Source organism: Scyliorhinus torazame, chromosome 8 (genome assembly GCF_047496885.1).
Source record: "Scyliorhinus torazame isolate Kashiwa2021f chromosome 8, sScyTor2.1, whole genome shotgun sequence".
Classification (NCBI taxonomy): domain Eukaryota; kingdom Metazoa; phylum Chordata; class Chondrichthyes; order Carcharhiniformes; family Scyliorhinidae; genus Scyliorhinus; species Scyliorhinus torazame.
The window spans coordinates 2,277,395-2,301,773 of record NC_092714.1 but is presented as its reverse complement, the minus strand read 5'-3'; the positions used below and the strand labels follow the sequence as shown (position 1 = coordinate 2,301,773).

The following is a 24,379-nucleotide window of genomic DNA, read 5'->3' as shown; positions in this document are numbered from 1 at the left end:
AAGGTCCTGGCTCCCTCTCTCTCCCGAACAGCTGACCTGCAAGGTAAGGAAGTGGTTATGCAGTACTTACCTCACCCACAGCGCGCCCTTTTAAACTGTCCCCTCTGCCTCGCAGCTCCCGCGCTTTTTGAAACTCCCGCGCTGTTTCCAAGGTCCTGGCTCCCTCTCTCTCCCGAACAGCTGACCTGCAAGGTAAGGAAGTGGTTATGCAGGGATATATAGGAGCAGGGATGCGTTGCTGCAATTATACAGGGCCTTGGTGAGGCCACACCTGGAGTATTGTGGGCAGTTTTGGTCTCCTTCTCTGAGGAAGGATGTTCTTGCTCTCGAGGGAGAGCAGCGAAGGTTTACCAGACTGATTCCAGGGATGGCAGGACTGACGTATGAGGAGGGATTGAATCGGTTCGGATTGTATTCGCTGGAGTTCAGAAGAATGAGGGGCCATCTCATAGAGACTTATAAAATTCTAACAGGACTGGACAGGGTAGATGCAGGAAGGATGTTCCTAATGGTGGGTTTGTCCAGAACCAGAGGTCACTGTCTGAGGATACGGGGTAGATCATTTCGGACAGAGATGAGGAGAAATTGCTTCACCCAGGGAGTGGTGAGCCTGTGGAATTCATCACCACAGGAAGTAGTTGAAGCCAAAATATTGCATGTTTTCAAAAAGCAGTTAGATACAGTACTTGGGGCAAAGGGGATCAATGGATATGGGGGAATAGTCTATCGAGTTGGATGATCGGCCATGATTCTAATGAATGGCAGAACAGGCTCAAAGGGCCGAATTGCTTCCTCCTGCTCCTATCTTCTATGTTTCTATCATGGCTGATCATGGATGGGATTCAATCCGGATAGGTGTGAGGTGATGCACTTGGGCAGGATAAACAAGGCAAGGGAATACAGGATAAATGGCAGGACCCTGGGAAGCACCAAGGCTCAGAGGGACCTTGGTGTGTATGTACACTCGTCCCTTAAGGTAGCAGAGCAGGTGGATACAGTGGTTAAAAAGGCATATGGTATACTTGCCTTTATCAGCCATGGCATAGGGAAGGAGGTTATGGAACTGTATAAAACGTTGATTTGGCCACAGCTCGAGTATTGTGTGCAGTTCTGAAATCCATATTGCAGGAGGGATGTGATAGCACAGGAAAGGGTGCAGAGGAGATTTACCAGGATGTTGCCTGGGCTGGAGAGTGTTAGCTATGACGAGAGATTGGATAGACTGGTTGTTTTCCTTGGAGCAGAGGAGACTGACTGGGGACACGATTGAGATGGATAAAATTATGAGGGGTCTAGATAGAGTAGACAGGAAGAAACCTTTCCTCTTGGCGGAGGGATCAATGACCAGGGGGCAGAGATTTATGGTCAGGGGCAGGAGGTTTAGAGGGTGGTGGGAGTCTGGAACTTGTTGAATACTTGAGAAGTATTTTGATGTGTTCTTGTGATCCCAGGCATATAAATACTGTGGCTACAAGAGCAGGTCAGAGGCTGGGATGATGCTTTGAATAATAGTCATATCGCACAGAAAGAGGCTTTTCAGCCCATCCTGTCTGTGCCAGCCATCAAACACCTATTTACTCGAATCCCATTTCCAGCATTTCGTCCGTAGCCTTGTATGCTATGGCATTTCAAGTGCTGATCTAAATGCTTTTTAAATTTGTGAGGGTTTCCATCTCTACCACTCTTTCAGGCAGTGAGTTCTAGATTCTGGCCACCCTTTGAATGAAAAATGTTTTGCTCAAACTCTATCTAAATCTCCTGTCCCTAACCTTAAATGTTTGTCCTCTGGTTAATGACCCTTCTACTAAGGGGAAAAGTTTCTTCCTATCTACCCTATGCATATCCCTCATTAATCTTTACACCTCAATCAGGTTCCCCCTTAGCCTTCTCTGCTCCAGGGAAACAACCCCAGCCTAACCAACCTCTTTTCACAGCTGAAACGCTCCAGCCCAGGCAACATCCTGGTGAATCTCCTCTGCACTCTTTCTTATGCAATCACATCCTACCCATATGCCTTCCAAAACCACCTTACCTACCTGTCCTGCTGCCTTCAGGGATCTTTCGACATGCAACCCAAGGTCCCTCTGGTCCTCTGTACTTCTTAGCGTCCTACCATTTATTGAGTATTCCCTTGCCTTGTTCATCCTCCCAAAATGCATTACCTCACACTTTTAATGGTTAAATTTCATGAACTCACATGTTGTGTGATGGAATACTCTCCTCTTGCCTGGATGAGTTCACGTCCAACAACGCTCAAGGAGTTGATCAGCATCCAGGACAAAATGACCTGCTTGATTGGCATCCGTTCACCATCTTCAAAATTCTCCCCCTGCACCACCGACAAACAGTGGCAGCCATGTGTACCATCTACAAGATGTACTGCAGGAACTCGCTAAGCAGCACCTTCCAAACCCTTGGCGACTACCATCTAGACGGACAAGAGTAGCAGATACCTGGGAACCCCACCACCTGGAAATTCCCAATCCAAGTCACTCACCATCCTGACTTGGAAATATATCGCCGTTCCTTCACTGTCACCAGGGCAACATCCTGGAACTCCCTCCCTAACAGCACAGTAGGTGTTCCTACACCACATGGACTGCAGCGGTTCACAAAGCCAGCCCACCGCCACCTTCTCGAGGCCAATTATGTATGGCAACTAAACGTTGGCCTTGCCAGTGACGCCCACATCCAATAAAATAAAATGTTTTAATAGAATTGGAGAAATGTAAAACAAATGTTAGAATGTTGTATGGTTGGATGGCAGTGTCAATCAACCAGAGTGGGTGTGATTAGCAACTGGGGCTTGGTGAGGGTGTGAGATATGGACAGGGATCAGCTGCATTTTATGGAGAGTAGCGAGTGGGAGACTGAGCAGGAGTGCTTGATAATAATTGAGGTTGGGTTGATGGGTGTCAATGAGGTTTCATTGTTCAGGAAGGGAATGAAGTGAAGTGTTGGACAGTCCTTGATAGCAGTCATATTCTCACAATTTGACACTTGTGTCTATAAAGTTATGCTGAGCTGCTCCATATTTGACCACAGGTTCATCAATGCTCGACGGCGGATTTTGCAGCCCATGCTCGACGCCAGTAATCCAGACACTCCACCCAAGGCCAAGAAGATCAAAACACAAAGTCGGCCAGTGCAGCGATTCTGGCCGGATTCCATTGCTGCGGGAGTGGCTCAGCAACATTTAACCAGTATTACAGTGTCAGACAGTAAGTCATTCACACTTGATACAGCTGCAACAACTTGCATTTAGATAGCACCTTTAATGGAATAAAATATCTGAATATTCTACACCAGCATGTTATAAAGCAAAATATGACACTGATTTACACAACTTAGATAGACAAAAGCTGGGTCAGAGGTAGGTTTTAAGGAGAGTTGTACAGGAAAAGTGGTTGAGAGGCGGTGAAGTATAGGGATGGAATCTCAGAGTTTGGGGCCGAGAACACTGAAGGCATGGGAACCAATGGTGGAGCGATTAATGTCAAGGCTGCTCAAGAGGCCAGAATTAGATGTATCTCTGAGAATTGTGGTGCAATCATGGGGCAATTTGAAAACAATAATGAGAATTTTAAAATCAAGACATTACATAACTGGGAGCCAATGAAAGTTAGAGCACAGGGATGTTAGGGGAACAGGACCTGTTTGAGTTAAGATGTACACGGTAGAGTTTTGGATGACCTCTGATTTGTCGGTTGAGCAGTCTTCTAATTTAGAACGATGGAGTTGAGAAAGGGGATGATGAGATAATGTTGGGTGTCGATTGATTGAAAAAATGGAACTGCAACTTATCATCTAAATGGAGAGAAACTTCGGGGAGCTCCGATGCAGAGGGATCTGGGTGCCCTTGTGCATGAGTCGCAGAAAACTAGTACGCAGGTGCAGCAAGTAATAAGGAAGGCAAATGGAATTTTGGCATTTATTGCTTAAGGAATAGAGTACAAAGATTCGGAAATGTTTCTAAAACTGTACAAGTCATTGGTGAGGCCTGGAGTATTGAGCACAGTTTTGGTTTGAGGAAAGCTGTAGTTGTATTGGAGGCAGTTCAGAGGAAGTTCACTAGATTGATTCCAGAGATATGGGGTTTGTCGTATGAAGAGAGATCGAACAGTTTAGGCCGATACTCTTGATATTCGAAGAATATGGGGAGATCAAATTGAGGTATAAAAGATGACAAGGTATTGACAAAGTAGATGTAGATTCTTGTGGGGAAATCTAGAATGAGAGGTCACAGTTTTAGGATAAGGGGCAGCAGATTGAAAGCAGAGATGAGGGGAAATTAATTCTCTCAAAGGGTCGTGAGCCTGTGGACCTCACTACCCCAGAATGCAGTGGATTATGGGACAGTGAATAAATTTAACGAGCAGATAGACAGATTTTTAATTAGTAATGGGTGTAAGTGACATGGAGAACAGACAGGAAAGTGGAGTTGAGGCTGAGAGGAGATCAATCATTTTCGTATTGAATGGCGGAGCGGGCTCGAGGGGCTGAATTGCCCTAGTTCTTGTCAGCTTACATGTGAAAACTAATGCTGTGCCTTAGGATGAAATCATCAAGGGATTGCATGTGGATACAAAATAGGAGGATGCCGAGGATAGATCCTAGGCTGCAATGAGGTCAGGATCTGAGTGACACTGGTGGAACCCAAACTGAGCATCAGTTATTGCTGAGTAAGTGTCACTTGATAGCACTGAACATAAGAACTAGGAGCAGGAGTAGGCCACCTGGCCCCTCGAGCCTGCTCCACCATTCAATGAGATCATGGCTGATCTTTTGTGGACTCAGCTCCACTTTCCGGCCCGAACACCATAACCCTTAATCCCTTTATTCTTCAAAAAGCTATCTAGCTTTATCTTAAAAACATTTAATGAAGGAGCCTCTACTGCTTCATTGGGCAAGGAATTCCATAGATTCACAACCCTTTGGATCAACACCTTTCACCACCATTTACAACTGGATGGGCCAAGTGGCCTAATTCTGCTCCTATGTCTTTTGATGTGGCAAGATTTAAGAGCTTAAATCTGATCCATTGGTTGTGGGATTGCCTGCTGTTCTGCTGTTTGCACACAGGTAGCCCTGTGTGGTCGCTTCACCAAGTTGGCATCCCGTTTTTAGGTGTGCTTGATGGTGCGTCCTGGCATGCTGTCCACACTTCATTGAACCAAAGTTTGCTGGTTTGATGGTAATGGTCGAGGGAGAGATGAGCTGGACCATGAGATTACAGACAGTGGTTGAGTATAATTCTGCTGCTAGCCCATTGTGCCTCACCGATGCCCAGGTTTTGAGCTGCTAGATCAGTTCGAAATCTAGCCCATTTAGCATGGTTGTTGCCTACAGCATGATGGAGGATATTCTCAGTGTGAAGATGGGAATTTGTTTACACAAAGACGGTGGTCACTCCTACCAATACTGTCATAGACAGTTGCGCCTATGACAGGTACATTGGTGAGGTTGATTAATGAGGGCAGCACGGCAGCATAGTGGTTAGCACTATGGCTTCACAGCGCCAGGGTCCCGGGTTCGATTCCCGCTTGGGTCACTGTCTGTGCGGAGTCTGCACATCCTCCCCGTGTCTGCGTGGGTTTCCTCCGGGTGCTCCGGTTTCCTCCCACAGACCAAAGACGTGCAGGTTAGGTGGATTGGCCATGCTAAATTGCCCTTGGGTTAGATGGGGTTGCAGGATTATGGGGATAGTGTGGAGGGTAGGGTTGAGTGGGGTGCTCTTTCCAAGAGCAGGTCCAGACTCGATGGGCCGAATGGCCTCCTTCTGCACTGTAAATTCTATGATTCTATGAATATTGCAAAATGCAGAAATGAGTTGGGCTGACAAATGGCAAGTAACATTAGTGCCAGGCAATGACTGCAGAAACATAGAAATTGTTAATGTATGCCATGATGTGAAGATGCCGGTGTTGGACTGGAGTGGGCAAGGTAATAAGTCTTACAACACCAGGTTAAAGTCCAATAGGTTAATTTGGAATCACTAGCTTTCGGAGCATAGTTCCTTCATCAGGTGAGTGAAGAGGTAGGTTACACAAACACATATATAGACAAAGTCAATGATACTTGATGATAGATGATACTTTGAATGCGAGTCTTTGCAGGTAATTAAGTCTTTACAGGTCCAGACAGTGCGACTGGAGAGAGGGGTAATCACAGGGTAAAGAGGTTGGTAGGATTTTGCAAGCCCAGGCTAGATGGTGGGGGGTAAATGTTGCAAGACATGAATCCAAGGTCCCGGTTGAGGCCGTACTCATGCGTGCGGAACTTGGCTGTAAGTTACTGTTCGGCGGTTCTGCATTGTTGTGCATCCTGAAGGATGCCTTGGAGAACGCCTACCTGAAGTTCAGAGGCCCCAACTGGAAGGGAACGTTCCTGCCTGGAGATTATTGCGCGATGTATGTTCATCTGTTGTCGCAACGTCTGCATGGTCTCGCCAATGTACCACGCCTCGGGACATCCTTTCCTGCAGCGTATGAGATAGACAACGTTGGCCGAATCGCACGAGAATGCACCATGTACCTGGTGGGTGGTGTTCTCACGTGTAATGGTAGTATCCATGTTGATGACCTGGCATGATTTGCAGAGGTTGCCATGGCAGGGTTGTGTGGTGTCGTGGTCACTGTTCTCCTGAAGGCTGGGTAGTTTGCTGCAAACAATGGTATATTTGAGGTTGGCAAGATGTTCATCTTCATCGATGAAATGAAATGAAAATCGCTTCTTGTCACAAGTAGGCTTCAAATTAAGTTACTGTGAAAAGCCCCTAGTCGCCACATTCCGGCGCCTGTTTGGGGAGGCTGGTACGGGAATTGAACCCGCGCTGCTGGCCTTGTTCTGCTTTACAAGCCAGCTGTTTAGCCCACTGTGCTAAACCAGCCCCTTTCAACGCATTGAAGGCTCCGAAGAATATGTTGTAGTTTCTCCACTCCGGGGAAGTACCAGAGAATAGAAATCAGGAACAGGAGTAAACTATTCAGCCCTCCAAGCCTGCTCCACCATTTACTGTGATCATGGTTGATCCGCTACCTCAATGCCATATTCCCACACTCTCTCCATACTGCTTGACATCAACAGAGTCTAGAAATCTATCTACTTTCTACAATCTATCTACTATCTACAAAGAAAAGAAAGGTTATCAGAGGGGGGAGTAGGCAGCCATGGCTGACAAAGGAAGTTAGGGAATACATCAAAGCAAAAGAGAAAGCCTATAATGTGGCAAAGAGTAGTGGGAAGTCAGAAGATTGGGAAGGCTACAAAAACAACAGAGGATAACAAAGAGAGAAATAAGGAAAGAGAGGATCAAATTTGAAGGTAGGCTAGCCAGTAACATTAGGAATGATAGTAAAAGTTTCTTTAAATACATTAAAAACAAACGGGAGGCAAAAGTTGACATTGGGCCGCTCCAAAATGACGCTGGTAATCTAGTGATGGGAGACAAGGAAATAGCTGAGGAACTAAATAAGTACTTTGCGTCAGTCTTCACAGTAGAAGACATGAGTAATATCCCAACAATTCAGGAGAGTCAGGGGGCAGAGTTGAATATGGTAGCCATCACAAAGGAAAAAGTGCTAGAGAAACTAAGAGGTCTAAAAATTGATAAATCGCCGGGCCCAGATGGGCTACATCCGAGAGTTCTAAAGGAGATAGCTGAAGAAACAGTGGAGGCGTTAGTTATGATCTTTCAAAAGTCACTGGAGTCAGGGAAAGTCCCAGAGGATTGGAAAATCGCTGTTGTAAACCCCCCCCCTGTTCAAGAAGGGAACAAGAAAAAAGATGGAAAACTATAGGCCAATTAGCCTAATCTCGGTTGTTGGCAAGATTCTAGAATCCATCGTTAAGGATAAGATTTCTAAATTCTTGGAAGTGCAGGGTCGGATTAGGACAAGTCAGCATGGATTTAGTACGGGGAGGTGGTGCCTGACAAACCTGTTAGAGTTCTTTGAAGAGATAACAAATAGGTTAGACCAAGGAGAGCATCTATCTTGACTTCCAAAAGGCCTTTGATAAGGTGCCTCACGGGAGACTGCTGAGTAAAATAAGGGCCCATGGTATTCAAGGCAAGGTACTAACATGGATTGACGATTGGCTGTCAGGTAGAAGGCAGAGAGTTGGGATAAAAGGTTCTTTTTCGGAATGGCAACCGGTGACGAGTGGTGTCCCGCAGGGTTCAGTGTTGGGGCCACAGCTGTTCTCTTTATATATTAACGATCTAGATGACGGGACTGGGGGCATTCTGGCTAAGTTTGCCGATGATACAAAGATAGGTGGAGGGGCAGGTAATATGGAGGAAGTGGGGAGGCTGCAGAAAGATTTAGACAGTTTAGGAGAGTGGTCCAAGAAATGGCTGATGAAATTCAACGTGGGCAAGTGCGAGGTCTTGCACTTTGGAAAAAAGAATAGAGACCTGGACTATTTTCTAAACGGTGACAAAATTCATAATGCTGAAATGCAAAGGGACTTGGGAGTCCTAGTCCAGGATTCTCTAAAGGTAAACTTGCAGGTTGAGTCCGTAATTAAGAAAGCAAATGCAATGTTGTCATTTATCTCAAGAGGCTTGGACTATAAAAGCAGGGATGTACTTCTGAAGCTTTATAAAGCACTAGTTAGGCCCCATTTAGAATACTGTGAGCAATTTTGGGCCCCACACCTCAGGAAGGACATACTGGCACTGGAGCGGGTCCAGCAGAGATTCACACGGATGATCCCAGGAATGGTAGGCCTAACATACGATGAACGTCTGAGGATCCTGGGATTATATTCATTGGAGTTTAGGAGGTTGAGGGGAGATCTAATAGAAACTTACAAGATAATGAATGGCTTCGATAGGGTGGACGTAGGGAAGTTGTTTCCATTAGCAGGGGAGACTAGGACCCGGGGCACAGCCTTAGAATAAAAGGGAGTCACTTCAGAACAGAGATGAGGTGAAATGTCTTCAGGCAGAGAGTGGTGGGTCTGTGGAATTCATTGCCACAGAGGGCGGTGGAGGCCGGGACGTTGAGTGTCTTTGAGACAGAAGTTGATAAATTCTTGATTTCTTGAGGAATTAAGGGCTATGGAGAGAGAGCGGGTAAATGAAGTTGAAATCAGCCATGATTGAATGGTGGAGTGGACTTGATGGGCCGAATGGCCTTACTTCCGCTCCTATGTCTTATGGTCTTACTTTCTATCCTCGTTTGATTGTAATTCCCTTTATTTAAGTTACACAGTTGTTTCTGATGCACATTTCTCACTCTCAAAGTGAATATTAAGTTTTATCATGTTTTTTTTTTAAATTTAGAGTGCCTAATACATTTTTTTCAATTAAGGGGCAATTTAGCGCGTCCAATCCACCTACTCTGCACATGTTTGGGTTGTGGGGGTGAAATCCACGCAAACACAGGGAGAATGTGCAAACTCCACATGGACAGTGACCCAGAGCCGGGATTGAACCTGGGACCTTGGCACCGTGATGCAGTAGTGCTAACCACTGTGCCACCGTGCTGCCCAAGTTTTATCATGTTATGATCACTACTTCCTAGTAGATCTTTTACTCTGAGGTCATTTATTAAACCTGCTTCATTACCCATTACCAGGTCTAAGATAACTCTTCCCTGGTTGGGTGCATAACATCTTGCTTTCGGAAACTATCCCTAATGCACTCGATGATTTCATTGTCGTAGCTACCCTTTCAACCTTGATTAACCCAATCAACATAAAGATTAAAGTAACCCAGAATTATTGCTCTATTCATTTTACATGCTCCTATTATTTGTTTATTTGTACCCCTCCCTACTGTGTGGCTACTGTTTGAGGGTCTGCACACCATTCCTACCAATGTCTTCTTTCCCTTGCTGTTTTTTACCACTACCCAACGGACTCTGTATCATCCGAATCTAGATCGGCTCTCACAGCTCTCCTCATTTCATCTCTCATTAACAGTGCTACCCCACCAACATTTTCTTCCCTCCTGTTTTTCCGAAAGTTCAAATATTTCTGAATATTAAGTTCCAAGTTTTGAAAATGAAAATCGCTTATTGTCACAAGTAGGCTTCAATGAAGTTACTGTGAAAAGCCCCTAGTCGCCACATTACGGCGCCTGTTCGGGGAGGCTGGTACGGGAATTGAACCGTGCTGCTGGCCTGCCTTGGTCTGCTTTCAAAGCCAGCGATTTAGCCCAGTGTGCTAAACCTTGTAACCATGTTTCCGTAATGGCTATGGGATCCTATCCAGTTCTCTCTAGCTCTGACAATGAGTCACCCAGGCTTGAAGCATTAGCTCTGTTCTCTCTCCACAGATGCTATCAGACATGCAAAAATTTTCTCGCATTTTCTGTTTTTGTTCCCTGGTTCCCTAGGTTATTTGTGTCTCCCTCTGTGAAGACAGAATAAAAGTAGTTGTTTAAATGCTCTGCCATTTCCTTGTTCTCTCCTATAATTACTCCTGTTTTGGACTTTAAGAGGCCTACATTTGTCTTCCCTAATCTTTTTCTTTTTATATGCTTATAAAAGCTATTACAGTCCTCTTTAATGCTCCTTGCAAGTTTACTCATACTCTATTTTCCCCTGTTATTCCGTCTCTTGGTCCTCCTTTGCTGAATTCTAAACTGCTCCCAATCCTCAGGCTTGCATTTGTTCTAACAATTTCATATGGTTCCTCTTTTGGACCTAACACTATCCTTAATTTCTTTTGTTAACCATAGTTGGGCCACTTTTCCTATTCTGTCTTTATGCCAGAAAGAAATGTGTAACTTACAATGTAGGCATTTATTCCTTAAGTATTAGCCATTGCTTATCCACCGTCATGCCTTTTAATGAAGTTCCCCAATCTCTCTTAGCCAACTCACTCCTCATACCTTCGTAGTTCCCTTTGTTTAGATTTAGGACACGGGTTTCAGATCAGGCTTCTTCATTTTCCATCCTAATGAAGAATTCTATCATGTTATGCTTACTGCCCCCTAAAGGACCCCACACAACAAGATGATTAATTAACCCCTTCTCATTGCACAATGGGAGGTAAGTCAACCTTTAAAAGCACTTGTCTTTGCAGGGGCAGGCCAGTCGATTTCGGCGTGAGAACAGCTGGTGAGTCAGTTTCAGCGGGAGCATTGCGGAAGGAGGTTGTTGGGAGGTAAGTCAACCTTTAAAAGCACTTGTCTTTGCAGGGGCAGGCCAGTCGATTTCGGCGTGAGAACAGCTGGTGAGTCAGTTTCAGCGGGAGCATTGCGGAAGGTGGTTGCTAGGAGGTAAGTCAACCTTTAAAAGCACTTGTCTTTGCAGGGGCAGGCCTGTCGATTTCGGCGTGAGAACAGCTGGTGAGTCAGTTTCAGCGGGAGCAGTGCGGAAGTGGCTGCTGGGAGGTAAGTCAACCTTTAAAAGCACTTGTCTTTGCAGGGGCAGGCCAGTCGATTTCGGCGGCGTGAGAACAGCTGGTGAGTCAGTTTCAGCGGGAGCATTGCGGAAGGAGGTTGCTGGGAGGTAAGTCAACCTTTAAAAGCACTTGTCTTTGCAGGGGCAGGCCAGTCGATTTCGGCGTGAGAACAGTTGGTGAGTCAGTTTCAGCGGGAGCATTGCGGAAGGAGGTTGCTGGGAGGTAAGTCAACCTCTAAAAGCACTTGTCTTTGCAGGGGCAGGCCTGTCGATTTCGGCGGCGTGAGAACAGCTGGTGAGTCAGTTTCAGCGGGAGCAGTGCGGAAGTGGCTGCTGGGAGGTAAGTCAACCTTTAAAAGCACTTGTCTTTGCAGGGGCAGGCCAGTCGATTTCGGCGTGAGAACAGCTGGTGAGTCAGTTTCAGCGGGAGCATTGCGGAAGGAGGTTGCTGGGAGGTAAGTCAACCTTTAAAAGCACTTGTCTTTGCAGGGGCAGGCCAGTCGATTTCGGCGTGAGAACAGCTGGTGAGTCAGTTTCAGCGGGAGCAGTGCGGAAGTGGCTGCTGGGAGGTAAGTCAACCTTTAAAAGCACTTGTCTTCGCAGGGGCAGGCCAGTCGATTTCGGCGTGAGAACAGCTGGTGAGTCAGTTTCAGCGGGAGCATTGCGGAATTCTCAGCAGGAGCTGAGAATTTTTCTTTTTTTTTTAATTAGTTTTTTAGGCGGGAACAGGAAGTCGACCCGCGGACATCTGGGAAGACCCTCACCAATAAATTCTGGTGGAGAGGAAACCCGAGACACTACACGTGTAGTGTCTCCCACCCGCCCTCCTCCTCTAACCTAATAATAAAACCCATCGGTCTGAGGTAAGTACCATATTTTATTATATTATTATTATTTTTTATAAAAATTTAATTTAGTTGTTAGCCAGATCTTGGTAGAAAGTTAGAGGAATGGCAGGGAAGGGAGTGCAATGTTCCTCCTGCAGGATGTTTGAGGTGAGGGATGCAGTTAGTGTCCCTGCTGATTTTACCTGCAGGAAGTGCTGCCATCTCCAGCTCCTCCAAGACCGAGTTAGGGAACTGGAGCTGGAGTTGGAAGAACTTCGGATCATTTGGGAGGCAGAAGGGGTCATAGATAGCAGCTTCAGGGAATTAGTTACACCAAAGATTGGAGATAGGTGGGTAACTGTAAGAGGGACTGGGAAAAAGCAGTCAGTGCAGGGATCCCCTGCGGTCGTTCCCCTGAGAAACAAGTATACCGCTTTGGATACTTATGGGGGGGACGACTTACCAGGGGTAAGCCATGGGGTACGGGCCTCTGGCACGGAGTCTGTCCCTGCTGCTCAGAAGGGAAGGGGGGAGAGGAGCAGAGCATTAGTAATTGGGGACTCTATAGTCAGGGGCACAGATAGGAGATTTTGTGGGAGCGTGAGAGACTCACGTTTGGTATGTTGCCTCCCAGGTGCAAGGGTACGTGATGTCTCAGATCGTGTTTTCCGGGTCCTTAGGGGGAGGGGGAGCAGCCCCAAGTCGTGGTCCACATTGGTACTAACGACATAGGTAGGAAAGGGGACAAGGATGTCAGGCAGGCTTTCAGGGAGCTAGGATGGAAGCTCAGAACTAGAACAAACAGAGTTGTTATCTCTGGGTTGTTGCCAGTGCCACATGATAGTGAGATGAGGAATAGGGAGAGAGAGCATTTAAACACTTGGCTACAGGGATGGTGCAGGCGGGAGGGATTCAGATTTTTGGATAACTGGGGCTCTTTCTGGGGAAGGTGGGACCTCTACAGACAGGATGGTCTACATCTGAACCTGAGGGGCACAAATATCCTGGGGGGGAGATTTGTTAGTGCTCTTTGGGGGGGTTTAAACTAATGCAGCAGGGGCATGGGAACCTGGATTGTAGTTTTAGGGTAAGGGAGAATGAGAGTATAGAGGTCAGGAGCACAGATTTGACATCGCAGGAGGGGGCCAGTGTTCAGGTAGGTGGTTTGAAGTGTGTCTACTTCAATGCCAGGAGTATACGAAACAAGGTAGGGGAACTGGCAGCATGGGTTGGTACCTGGGACTTCGATGTTGTGGCCATTTCGGAGACATGGATAGAGCAGGGACAGGAATGGATGTTGCAGGTTCCTGGGTTTAGGTGTTTTAGTAAGCTCAGAGAAGGAGGCAAAAGAGGGGGAGGTGTGGCGCTGCTAGTCAAGAGCAGTATTACGGTGCCGGAGAGGATGCTAGATGGGGACTCTTCTTCCGAGGTAGTATGGGCTGAAGTTAGAAACAGGAAAGGAGAGGTCACCCTGTTGGGAGTTTTTTATAGGCCTCCTAATAGTTCTAGGGATGTAGAGGAAAGGATGGCGAAGATGATTCTGGATATGAGCGAAAGTAACAGGGTAGTTATTATGGGAGACTTTAACTTTCCAAATATTGACTGGAAAAGATATAGTTCGAGTACAATAGATGGGTCGTTTTTTTGTACAGTGTGTGCAGGAGGGTTTCCTGAAACAATATGTTGACAGGCCAACAAGAGGCGAGGCCACGTTGGATTTGGTTTTGGGTAATGAACCAGGCCAGGTGTTGGATTTGGAGGTAGGAGAGCACTTTGGGGACAGTGACCACAATTCGGTGACGTTTACGTTAATGATGGAAAGGGATAAGTATACACCGCAGGGCAAGAGTTATAGCTGGGGGAAGGGCAATTCTGATGCCATTAGACGTGACTTGGGGGGGATAAGGTGGAGAAGTAGGCTGCAAGTGTTGGGCACACTGGATAAGTGGGGCTTGTTCAAGGATCAGCTACTGCGTGTTCTTGATAAGTATGTACCGGTCAGGCAGGGAGGAAGGCGTCGAGCGAGGGAACCGTGGTTTACCAAGGAAGTGGAATCTCTTGTTAAGAGGAAGAAGAAGGCCTATGTGAAGATGAAGTGTGAAGTTTCGGTTGGGGCGATGGATAGTTACAAGGTAGCGAGGAAGGATCTAAAGAGAGAGCTAAGACGAGCAAGGAGGGGACATGAGAAGTATTTGGCAGGAAGGATCAAGGAAAACCCAAAAGCTTTCTATAGGTATGTCAGGAATAAGCGAATGACTAGGGAAAGAGTAGGACCAGTCAAGGACAGGGATGGGAAATTGTGTGTGGAGTCTGAAGAGATAGGCAAGATACTAAATGAATATTTTTCGTCAGTATTCACTCAGGAAAAAGATAATGTTGTGGAGGAGAATGCTGAGCCCCAGGCTAATAGAATAGATGGCATTGAGGTACGTAGGGAAGAGGTGTTGGCAATTCTGGACAGGCTAAAAATAGATAAGTCCCCGGGACCTGATGGGATTTATCCTAGGATTCTCTGGGAGGCCAGGGAAGAGATTGCTGGACCTTTGGCTTTGATTTTTATGTCATCATTGGCTACAGGAATAGTGCCAGAGGACTGGAGGACAGCAAATGTGGTCCCTTTGTTCAAAAAGGGGAGCAGAGACAACCCCGGCAACTATAGACCGGTGAGCCTCACGTCTGTAGTGGGTAAAGTCTTGGAGGGGATTATAAGAGACAAGATTTATAATCATCTAGATAGGAATAATATGATCAGGGATAGTCAGCATGGCTTTGTGAAGGGTAGGTCATGCCTCACAAACCTTATTGAGTTCTTTGAGAAGGTGACTGAACAGGTAGACGAGGGTAGAGCAGTTGATGTGGTGTATATGGATTTCAGCAAAGCGTTTGATAAGGTTCCCCACGGTAGGCTATTGCAAAAAATACGGAGGCTGGGGATTGAGGGTGAGTTAGAGATGTGGATCAGAAATTGGCTAGCTGAAAGAAGACAGAGGGTGGTGGTTGATGGGAAATGTTCAGAATGGAGTACAGTCACAAGTGGAGTACCACAAGGATCTGTTCTGGGGCCGTTGCTGTTTGTCATTTTTATCAATGACCTAGAGGAAGGCGCAGAAGGGTGGGTGAGTAAATTTGCAGACGATACTAAAGTCGGTGGTGTTGTCGATAGTGTGGAAGGATGTAGCAGGTTACAGAGGGATATAGATAAGCTGCAGAGCTGGGCTGAGAGGTGGCAAATGGAGTTTAATGTAGAGAAGTGTGAGGTGATTCACTTTGGAAGGAATAACAGGAATGTGGAATATTTGGCTAATGGTAAAGTTCTTGAAAGTGTGGATGAGCAGAGGGATCTAGGTGTCCATGTACATAGATCCCTGAAAGTTGCCACCCAGGTTGATAGGGTTGTGAAGAAGGCCTATGGAGTGTTGGCCTTTATTGGTAGAGGGATTGAGTTCCGGAGTCGGGAGGTCATGTTGCAGCTGTACAGAACTCTGGTACGGCCGCATTTGGAGTATTGCGTACAGTTCTGGTCACCGCATTATAGGAAGGACGTGGAGGCTTTGGAGCGGGTGCAGAGGAGATTTACCAGGATGTTGCCTGGTATGGAGGGAAACTCTTATGAGGAAAGGCTGATGGACTTGAGGTTGTTTTCGTTGGAGAGAAGAAGGTTAAGAAGAGACCTAATAGAGGCATACAAAATGATCAGGGGGTTGGATAGGGTGGACAGTGAGAGCCTTCTCCCGCGGATGGATATGGCTGGCACGAGGGGACATAACTTTAAACTGAGGGGTAATAGATATAGGGCAGAGGTCAGAGGTAGGTTCTTTACGCAAAGAGTAGTGAGGCCGTGGAATGCCCTACCTGCTACAGTAGTGAACTCGCCAACATTGAGGGCATTTAAAAGTTTATTGGATAAACATATGGATGATAATGGCATAGTGTAGGTTAGATGGCTTTTGTTTCGGTGCAACATCGTGGGCCGAAGGGCCTGTACTGCGCTGTATTGTTCTATGTTCACTACTGTTTGGAGGCCGAGAGACCAATTCCCACCGATGTTTACCTCCCCTTGTTGCTTCTTAGTTCCACCCAGACTAATTCTACATCTAGATTTTCTGAGCCATTGTCCTTTCTGACGATTGCATTGATTTCATCCTTAATTAACGATGACACCCCATCTCCTTTACTTTTTGCCTATCCTTCCTAAATATCGATTACCCTTGGATATTCAGTTCCCAGCCATGTCTCCATAATCGCAATCACATCATACCCATTTACATCAATTTACGCTGTTAATTCATCTGCCTTATTGCGAATGCTCCATGCATTCAGATACAATTTACACTTGTCTTTTGAACATTTCCGTACATGGTTGTTCCCTATTTGCTGCGAACTCGTGTTTCCTCTGTCTTCCACTTTTGGTTTCTGCGTTCCTGTCTTTCATTTCCATCCTTATTTCACCCTCTGGTGTGTGCCCATTCAGGTTCCCATCCCCCTCACAGCACCAGGGACCCAGGTTCGATTCCGGCCTCGGGTGACTGACTGTGCGGAGTCTGCACGTTCTCCCCGTGTCTGCGTGGGTTTCCTCCGGGAGCTCCGGTTTCCTCCCACACTCCAAAGTTGTGCAGGTTAGGTGGATTGGGCATGATAAACTGCCCCTTAGTGTCCAAAAGGTTAGGTTGGGTTACTGGGTTATGAGGATAGGGTGGGGGCAGGGCCTATGTAGTTTGCTCTTTCAGAGGATTGGTGCAGACTTGATGGGTCAAATGGCCTCCTGAATTGTAACCGATTGCATGATTCTATGAAATAGATTTGTAAATACCCCTGCGAGGATATTGGTCCTGGTCATGCTGGGGTGTAGCTTGTCCAGCTTGAGCAAGTCCCATTTTGCCCAGAATCGGTCCCAATACCTCGCAAATCAAAATCCCTCCCTCTTACACGATCTCTCCAGATATACAATCTATTCTCCTATTCCTAATCTTGTTAGCACATGGCACTGGGAGTAATCCTGAGATTACTACTTTTGAGTGCTGTTGCTTTTTAATTTATTTCCTAGCTCCCTATATTCTGCTTGCACAAGACCTCATTCCTCTTTTACCGACATCATTGGTACCAACATGGACCACGACCTCTGGCTGTTCACCCTCCATCTTCAGAGTGTCCTATAGCCATTCATTGACATCCTTTCTGGCAACGAGGAGAAAACATACTCTCCTAGCATCATGTCTGTGACTGTAGAAACGTCTCTCTGTTCCCCTTATGATAGAATCCTCCATCACTATTGATCTCCCACTTTGTTTTCCTCCTCCCCTGTGCAGCTGAGCCACTCGTGTTGCGATGGACTTGGCTCTCACTGTATTCCCCGGATAATCCGCCTCTCCCAACAGTATCCAAAACGGAAAATCTGTTGGAGAGGGAAATAGACCCAGAGAACTCCTGCATAGTGCTTCTGCTCTGTCTGGCAGTTACCCATTTCCTTTCTGCCTGCCTGTAATGTGACCACCTCACTGTATGTGCTATCTACAAAGATCTCATCATTGTGGATGCTCCACAGTGACTCCAGTCTCCAAAACGTGGATTTCGAGTAGTTGCAGCTGGGGTCACCCTGGACACTGGAAGTGTCTGTGACTTCCCACATCGCCCAGGAGGAGCATTCCACATGGCTGATTTGTCCCCTCTTGACTTACCCTTAAATTACTCCCTTTTACGTCCTTTAGTTTTGAGAATATTAAGGAAAGTAGAAATATTCACCAGGTCCTACTTACCAAGGACTCTTGGTTATGAATTCCCTCGTCCAAATTCAGCACAAACGAGCACTCCAGTGCATATCACTAATAATAATCTTTATTAGTGTTACAAGTAGGCTTACATTAACACTGCAATGAAGTTACTGTGTAAATCTTCTAGTTGCACACTACGGCACCTGTTTGGGTACACAGAGGGAGAATTCAGAATGTCCAATTCACCTAACACCATCTCCAACAAGAGTGAATTTAACCATTCCCCACCTTGACATTCAATGGCATTACCATTGCTGAAACTTCCCACTATCAACATCCTGGGGTTACCGTTGACCAGAAACTGAACCAGACTATCCATATGAATACTGTGGCTACCAGAGCAGGGCAGCGGCTGGGAATCCTGCGGCGAGTAACTCGCCTCCTGGCTGCTCAAAGCCTGTCCACCATTTACAAGGCACAAGTCAGGAGTGCGATGGAATACTCCCCACTTGCCTGGATGAGTGCGGCTCCAACACTCAAGAAGCTCGACACCATCCAGGACAAATCAGCCCACTTGATTGGCTGCCCATCCACTCCCTCCACCACCCACGCACAGTATCAGCCGTGTGCACCATCTACAAGATGCACTGCAGTAACTCACCAAAGTTCCTTCGTCCGCACCTTCCAAACCCACAGACACTGTCATCTAGAAGGACAAGAGCAGCAGATACCTGTGACCCCACCACCTGGAGGTTCCCCTCCAAGTCACTCACCACCCTGACTGGGAAATATATCGCCGTTCCTTCACTGTCACTGGGGCAACATCCTGGAACTCAGTCCCTAACAGCACTGTGGGTGTACCTACTATAGAAGTACAAGGCAGCAGCTCACTACGACCTCTTTTTAAAAAAAAAAGAAGCAAAAACACAACAATCAGAATTTATACATTGGATGTCCCCCATATACAATAACCCCCCATATAAAATTTAAAAGCACAGAATAGGGAAGAAAAAAAAACCTTCACCCAAACGCCACCCCAAAAGAACACCCCCCACCCGGGCTGCTGCTGCTGACCTCCTCTTAACGCTCCGCGAGATAGTCTAGGAATGATTGCCACCGCCTGAGGAACCCCTGCATAGACCCTCGCAAGGCAAACTTTATCCTCTCCAGCTTGATGAACCCTGCCATGTCATTGATCCAAGCTTCCACACTAGGGGGCTTCGCATCTTTCCATAATAGCAAAATCCTCCGCCAGGCTACCAGGGACGCAAAGGCCAGAATACCGGCCTCTTTCGCCTCCTGCACTCCCAGCTCATCCAATACCCCAAATAATGCCAATCCCCAGCTCGGCTTGACCCGGGCGTTCACCACCTTGGACATAGTCCTCGCAAAGCCACTCCAAAACCCATCCAGCGCTGGGCATGACCAGAACATGTGGACGTGATTCGCCGGGCTTCCCGAGCACCTCCCACATCTGTCCTCCACCCCAAAGAACCTACTCAACCTCGCCCCTGTCATATACGCTCTGTGAATAACTTTGAACTGTATTAGGCTGAGCCTGGCGCAAGAGGAGGAAAAATTAACCATACTCGGGGCATCAGCCCACAGACCCTCATCTATCTCCTCCCCAAGCTCCTCCTCCCACTTGCCCTTTAACTCCTCCACCGAGGCCGCCTCCTCTTCCTTCAGCTCCTGGTAAATCGCCAAAACCTTGCCTTCTCCAACCCATACACCCAAAATCACCCTGTCCTGAATCCCACGTGCCGGAAGCAGCTGGAATTCCCTCACCTGCCGCCTCACAAACGCCCTCACTTGCATGTACCTGAAAGCGTTTCCCGGGGGGCAGCCCAAACTTCTCCAGCGCCCCTAGGCTCGCTAACGTCCCATCGATGAACAGGTCCCCCATTCTTCTAATCCCTGCCCAATGCCAGCTCCGAAACCCCCGATCCACATTTCCCAGGACGAACCGATGATTCTCCCGAATCAGGGACCAAACCGAGGCTCCCACCTCGCCCCTGTGTCGCCTCCACTGCCCCCAGATCTTCAGCGTCGCCGCCACCACCGGACTCGTGGTGTACCTTGTCGGTGAGAGCGGCAGCGGTGCCATCACCAGCGCCCTCAGGCTCGTGCCCACACAGGACGCCATCTCTAGCCTCTTCCACGCCACCCCCTCTCCCTCCATTACCCACTTACGGATCATCGGCACATTGGCTGCCCAATAATAGCCACACAAATTCGGCAGCACCAGCCCCCCCCCCCCCCCCCCGCCCCCCGTCCCTGCTACGCTCCAGAAACACACTCTTCACCCTCGGGGTCTTATTCGCCCACACAAATCCCATGATGCTCCCGCTTGCCCGTTTGTAAAAGGCCTTGGGGATCAGAATGGGAAGGCACTGGAACACAAAGAGAAACCTCGGGAGGACCGTCATTTTGACCGACTGCACCCTACCCGCTAGTGAGAGTGGCAGCATATCCCATCTTTTAAAATCCTCCTCCATCTGCTCTACCAACCGTGTCAAATTGAGCTTGTGCAGGGCCCCCCAACTCCTAGCTACTTGGATCCCTAGGTACCGAAAGCTCCTTTCCGCCCTCTTCAGCGGTAGCTCATCTATCTCCCTTCCCTGGTCCCCTGAATGGACCACAAAGAGCTCACTCTTCCCTACGTTGAGTTTATACCCCAAAAAGTCCCCAAACTCCCCAAGGATCTGCATGACCTCCGCCATCCCCCCCATTGGATCCGCAACATACAACAACAGGTCATCGGCATACAACGACACCCAGTGTTCCTCTCCACTCCCCCAGACCAATCCCCTCCATTTCCTAGATTCCCTCAGTGCCATGGTCAGCGGCTCAATTGCCAGTCCAAACAACAAGGGGGATAGGGAGCACCCCTGCCTCGTCCCCCGGTACAGCCGAATGTACTCCGACCTCCGCCGGTTCATAGCCACACTCGCCACCGGGGCTTTATATAGCAGCCTGACCCAACTGATGAACCCCTCCCCGAACCCAAACCTCCGCAACACTTCCCAAAGATACTCCCACTCCACCTGATCAAAGGCCTTCTCCGCGTCCATAGCTGCCACTGCCTCCGCTTCCCCCTCCACCGAGGGCATCGTAATCACATTGAGGAGCCTCCGCACATTTGTATTTAGCTGCCTACCCTTCACAAATCCCGTCTGGTCCTCATGAATCACCCCCAGGACACAGTCCTCAATTCTCATAGCCAGCACCTTCGCCAGCAACTTAGCGTCAACATTGAGGAGCGAGATCGGTCTATACGACCCACATTTCAATGGATCCTTGTCCCGCTTCAAGATCAAAGAAATCAGCGCCCTGGACATTGTCGGGGGCAAGGTACCCCCCCCCCCCCCCCCCCCTCGCCTTATTAAAAGTCCTCATTAGCAACGGGCCGAGCAGGTCCACGTATTTCCTATAAATGCAACCGGGAACCCATCCGGCCCCGGGGCCTTTCCCGCCTCATGCTTCCCAATCCTTTAACCAGCTCCTCCAGCCCAATCGGCGCCCACAAACCAGCCACCTCCTCCTCCTCCACCTTCAGGAACCTCAGCTGATCCAGGAATCGTCGCATCCCCTCCTCCCCCGCTGGGGGCTCAGACCTGTACAGATCCCCATAGAAGTCCCTAAATACCTCATTTATTCTCACCGCACTCCACACCGTATTCCCCCAATCTTATCTTGACTCCACCAATCTCCCTCGCTGCCTCCCTCTTACGAAGCTGATGTGCCAGCATCCGACTCGCCTTCTCCCCATACTCATACATCACCCCCTGCGCTTTCCTCCACTGTGCCTCTGCTTTCCCCGTGGTCAACAGGTCGAATTCCGTCTGGAGGTTCCGTCGCTCCCTAAGTAGCCCCTCCTCGGGGGCCTCTGCATACCTCCTGTCCACCCTTAAAATCTCCCCCACCTCTCCCTCTCCCTCCCCTCTCTCTTCTCCCTGTGGGCCCTAATGGAGATTAACTCTCCCCTGACCACTGCCTTCAACACCTCCCAAACTACCCCCACCTGCACCTTCCCGTTGTCGTTGGCCTCCAAGTATCTTTCAATACACCCCGCACCCGCCCGCACACCCCCTCATCCGCCAACAGTCCCACATCGAGGCGCCACAGCGGGCGCTGGTCCCTCTCCTCCCCAACTCCAGCTCCACCCAATGCGGGACGTGGTCCGAGATGGCTATGGCCGAATATTCCGTTCCCTCCACTTTCGGGATTAGCGCCCTACTCAAAATGAAAAAGTCTATCCGGGAGTAGGCTCTATGGACATGGGAAAAGAAGGAAAATTCCCTGGCCTGCGGCCTGGCAAACCTCCATGGATCCACTCCCCCCATCTGGTCCATAAACCCCCTAAGCACCTTGGCCGCAGCCGGCCTCTTACCCGTCCTGGACCTAGAGCGGTCCAGTGCTGGGTCCAGCACCGTGTTGAAGTCCCCCCCCCCCCCCACATTATCAAGCTTCCTACCTCCAGATCTGGAATCCGACCCAGCATGCGTTTCATAAATCCGGCAACATCCCAATTCGGGGCATATACGTTCACCAGTACCACCCGCACCCCCTGCAACCTCCCACTCACCATCACATATCGACCTCCATTATCCACTACAATATTCAGTGCCTCGAACGACACCCGCTTCCCCACCAGTATTGCAACCCCTCCGTTCTTCGCATCCAGCCCTGAATGAAAGACCTGCCCTACCCATCCCTTTCTCAGCCTAACCTGACCTGCCACCTTCAGATGTGTCTCCTGGAGCATAACCACGTCTGCCTTCAGTCCCTTTAAGTGCGCGAACACCTGGGCCCTCTTGACCGGCCCGTTCAGGCCCCTCACATTCAAAGTTATCAGCCGGATCGGGGGGCTACTCACCCCCCACCCCCCGCCGATTAGCCATCTCCTTTTCTAGGCCAGCCACGTGCCCGCGCCTCCTGCACCCTCCAGTCCCCCAGGCGGCAGACTCCCGCCCCGACTACCTCTCCTACTTCCAGCTCCCCTTTGGCCAATGCAGCAGCAACCCACCCCCCCCCCCCCCCCCCCCGATAGATCCTCATCTAGCCATTTTGCTCCCCCCATGACACTCCCGTGAGTCAGCTGACTCCTGCTGTCCCCGGCCTCTCCTGCCATTCCATCGACCCCCCAGTGTGAGAATCCCCCCACCTCTTGGCAGTCAGTGTGCGCTCCTCCCCCCCCCCCCACCCCCGGCCCCGCCCCCATCCTTCCCTAACACGGGGAAAAAGCCCGCGCTTTCCTAAGCCGGTCCCGCCCCCTCTGGCGAGGCTCCTTTTTGCGGCCTTACCCCAACTCCCCATCCCCGGGCCTCCACCCCCCCTCTTCCTCCGCGGGGCCCTGCCCCTCCAACACCGGCGCCCACACTCTCCCACAGCCCCCACATCAAATCCATTCACCCATCCCCACCCAGCACCAAAACAAAAAGAACATTCCCCAAACGCAGTAAACACAGTAAACATCCCCCCACGACAAACCCTCAGTTTGAGTCCAACTTTTCAGTCTGGATAAAGTTCCATGCCTCATCAGGCGTTTCAAAATAGTGGTGCCGATCTTGGAATCACAATCGCGCTGGCTGCAGCATCCCGAACTTCACCCCCTTCCGATGGAGCACCGCCTTAGCCCGGTTAAAACCAGCCCTCTTCTTAGCCACCTCCGCACTCCAGTCCTGGTAAATTCGGATCTCCGTGTTCTCCCACCTGCTGCTCCGCTCTTTCTTGGCCCATCTCAGGACGCACTCTCTGTCCATGAAGCGGTGGAACCTCACCACTACGGCCCTTGGCGGCTCGTTGGCTTTGGGTCTCCTTGCCAGGACCCGATGAGCCCCATCCAGCTCCAGGGGCCTCGGGAAAGCGCCCGCGCCCATCAGCGAATTGAGCATCGTGCTCATATATGCCCCGGCATCGGGCCCCTCCACTCCTTCAGGGAGACCCAGAATCCGAAGATTCTTCCTCCTCGACCTATTCTCCAGGTCCTCAAATTTTTCCGCCCACCTCTTGTGCAGCACCTCGTGCGCCTCCACCTTCACCGCCAGGCCCAAGATCTCGTCCTCGTTCTCCGAGGCTTTCTGCCACACCTCCCGGATCGCCGCCCCTTGGGCCTTCTGGGTCTCCACAAGCTTCTCAATCGCCGACTTCATTGGCGCCAGCATTTCTGTCTTCAGCTCCACAAAGCAGCGTTTAAGGAACTCCTGCTGCTCCTGCTGCTCCTGCGACCATGCTGCTTGGTCTCCACCCGCCGCCATCTTGCTTTTCCTCTCTCGCACTTTCCGCTGCACCAGGATCGCTTTTGTAACCGCTCCACTCCTGGTCCAATCCATATAATGTTGGGGGAACCTTGCTGTCACTTTCCCACACTGGAAGCCGTCGAACAATTGCCGTTGGGGCCCCTCTGAAGAGCCCAAAAGTCCGTTCCCGGCGGGAGCTGCCGAACATGCGACCTACCTCGGCATAGCCGCAACCGGAAGTCCAG

At 49.1% G+C, this 24,379-nt stretch overlaps 1 protein-coding gene across 4 annotated transcripts in view; it reads left to right on the top strand.

Annotated features, from left to right (window-relative positions):
* The window catches only part of LOC140427624 (homeobox protein PKNOX1-like), a 404,309-nt gene that overhangs the window by 368,160 nt on the left and 11,770 nt on the right, over positions 1-24,379 (top strand). For 3 of the 4 annotated variants that reach the window (XM_072513041.1, XM_072513042.1, XM_072513044.1), the window contains one exon: positions 3,046-3,221. In XM_072513041.1, coding sequence (XP_072369142.1) covers positions 3,046-3,221 — 176 coding nt within the window. Of the gene's footprint in view, positions 1-3,045; positions 3,222-12,068; positions 12,193-24,379 lie in introns of those variants that run through there. The other variant, XM_072513043.1, reaches the window with a different exon arrangement.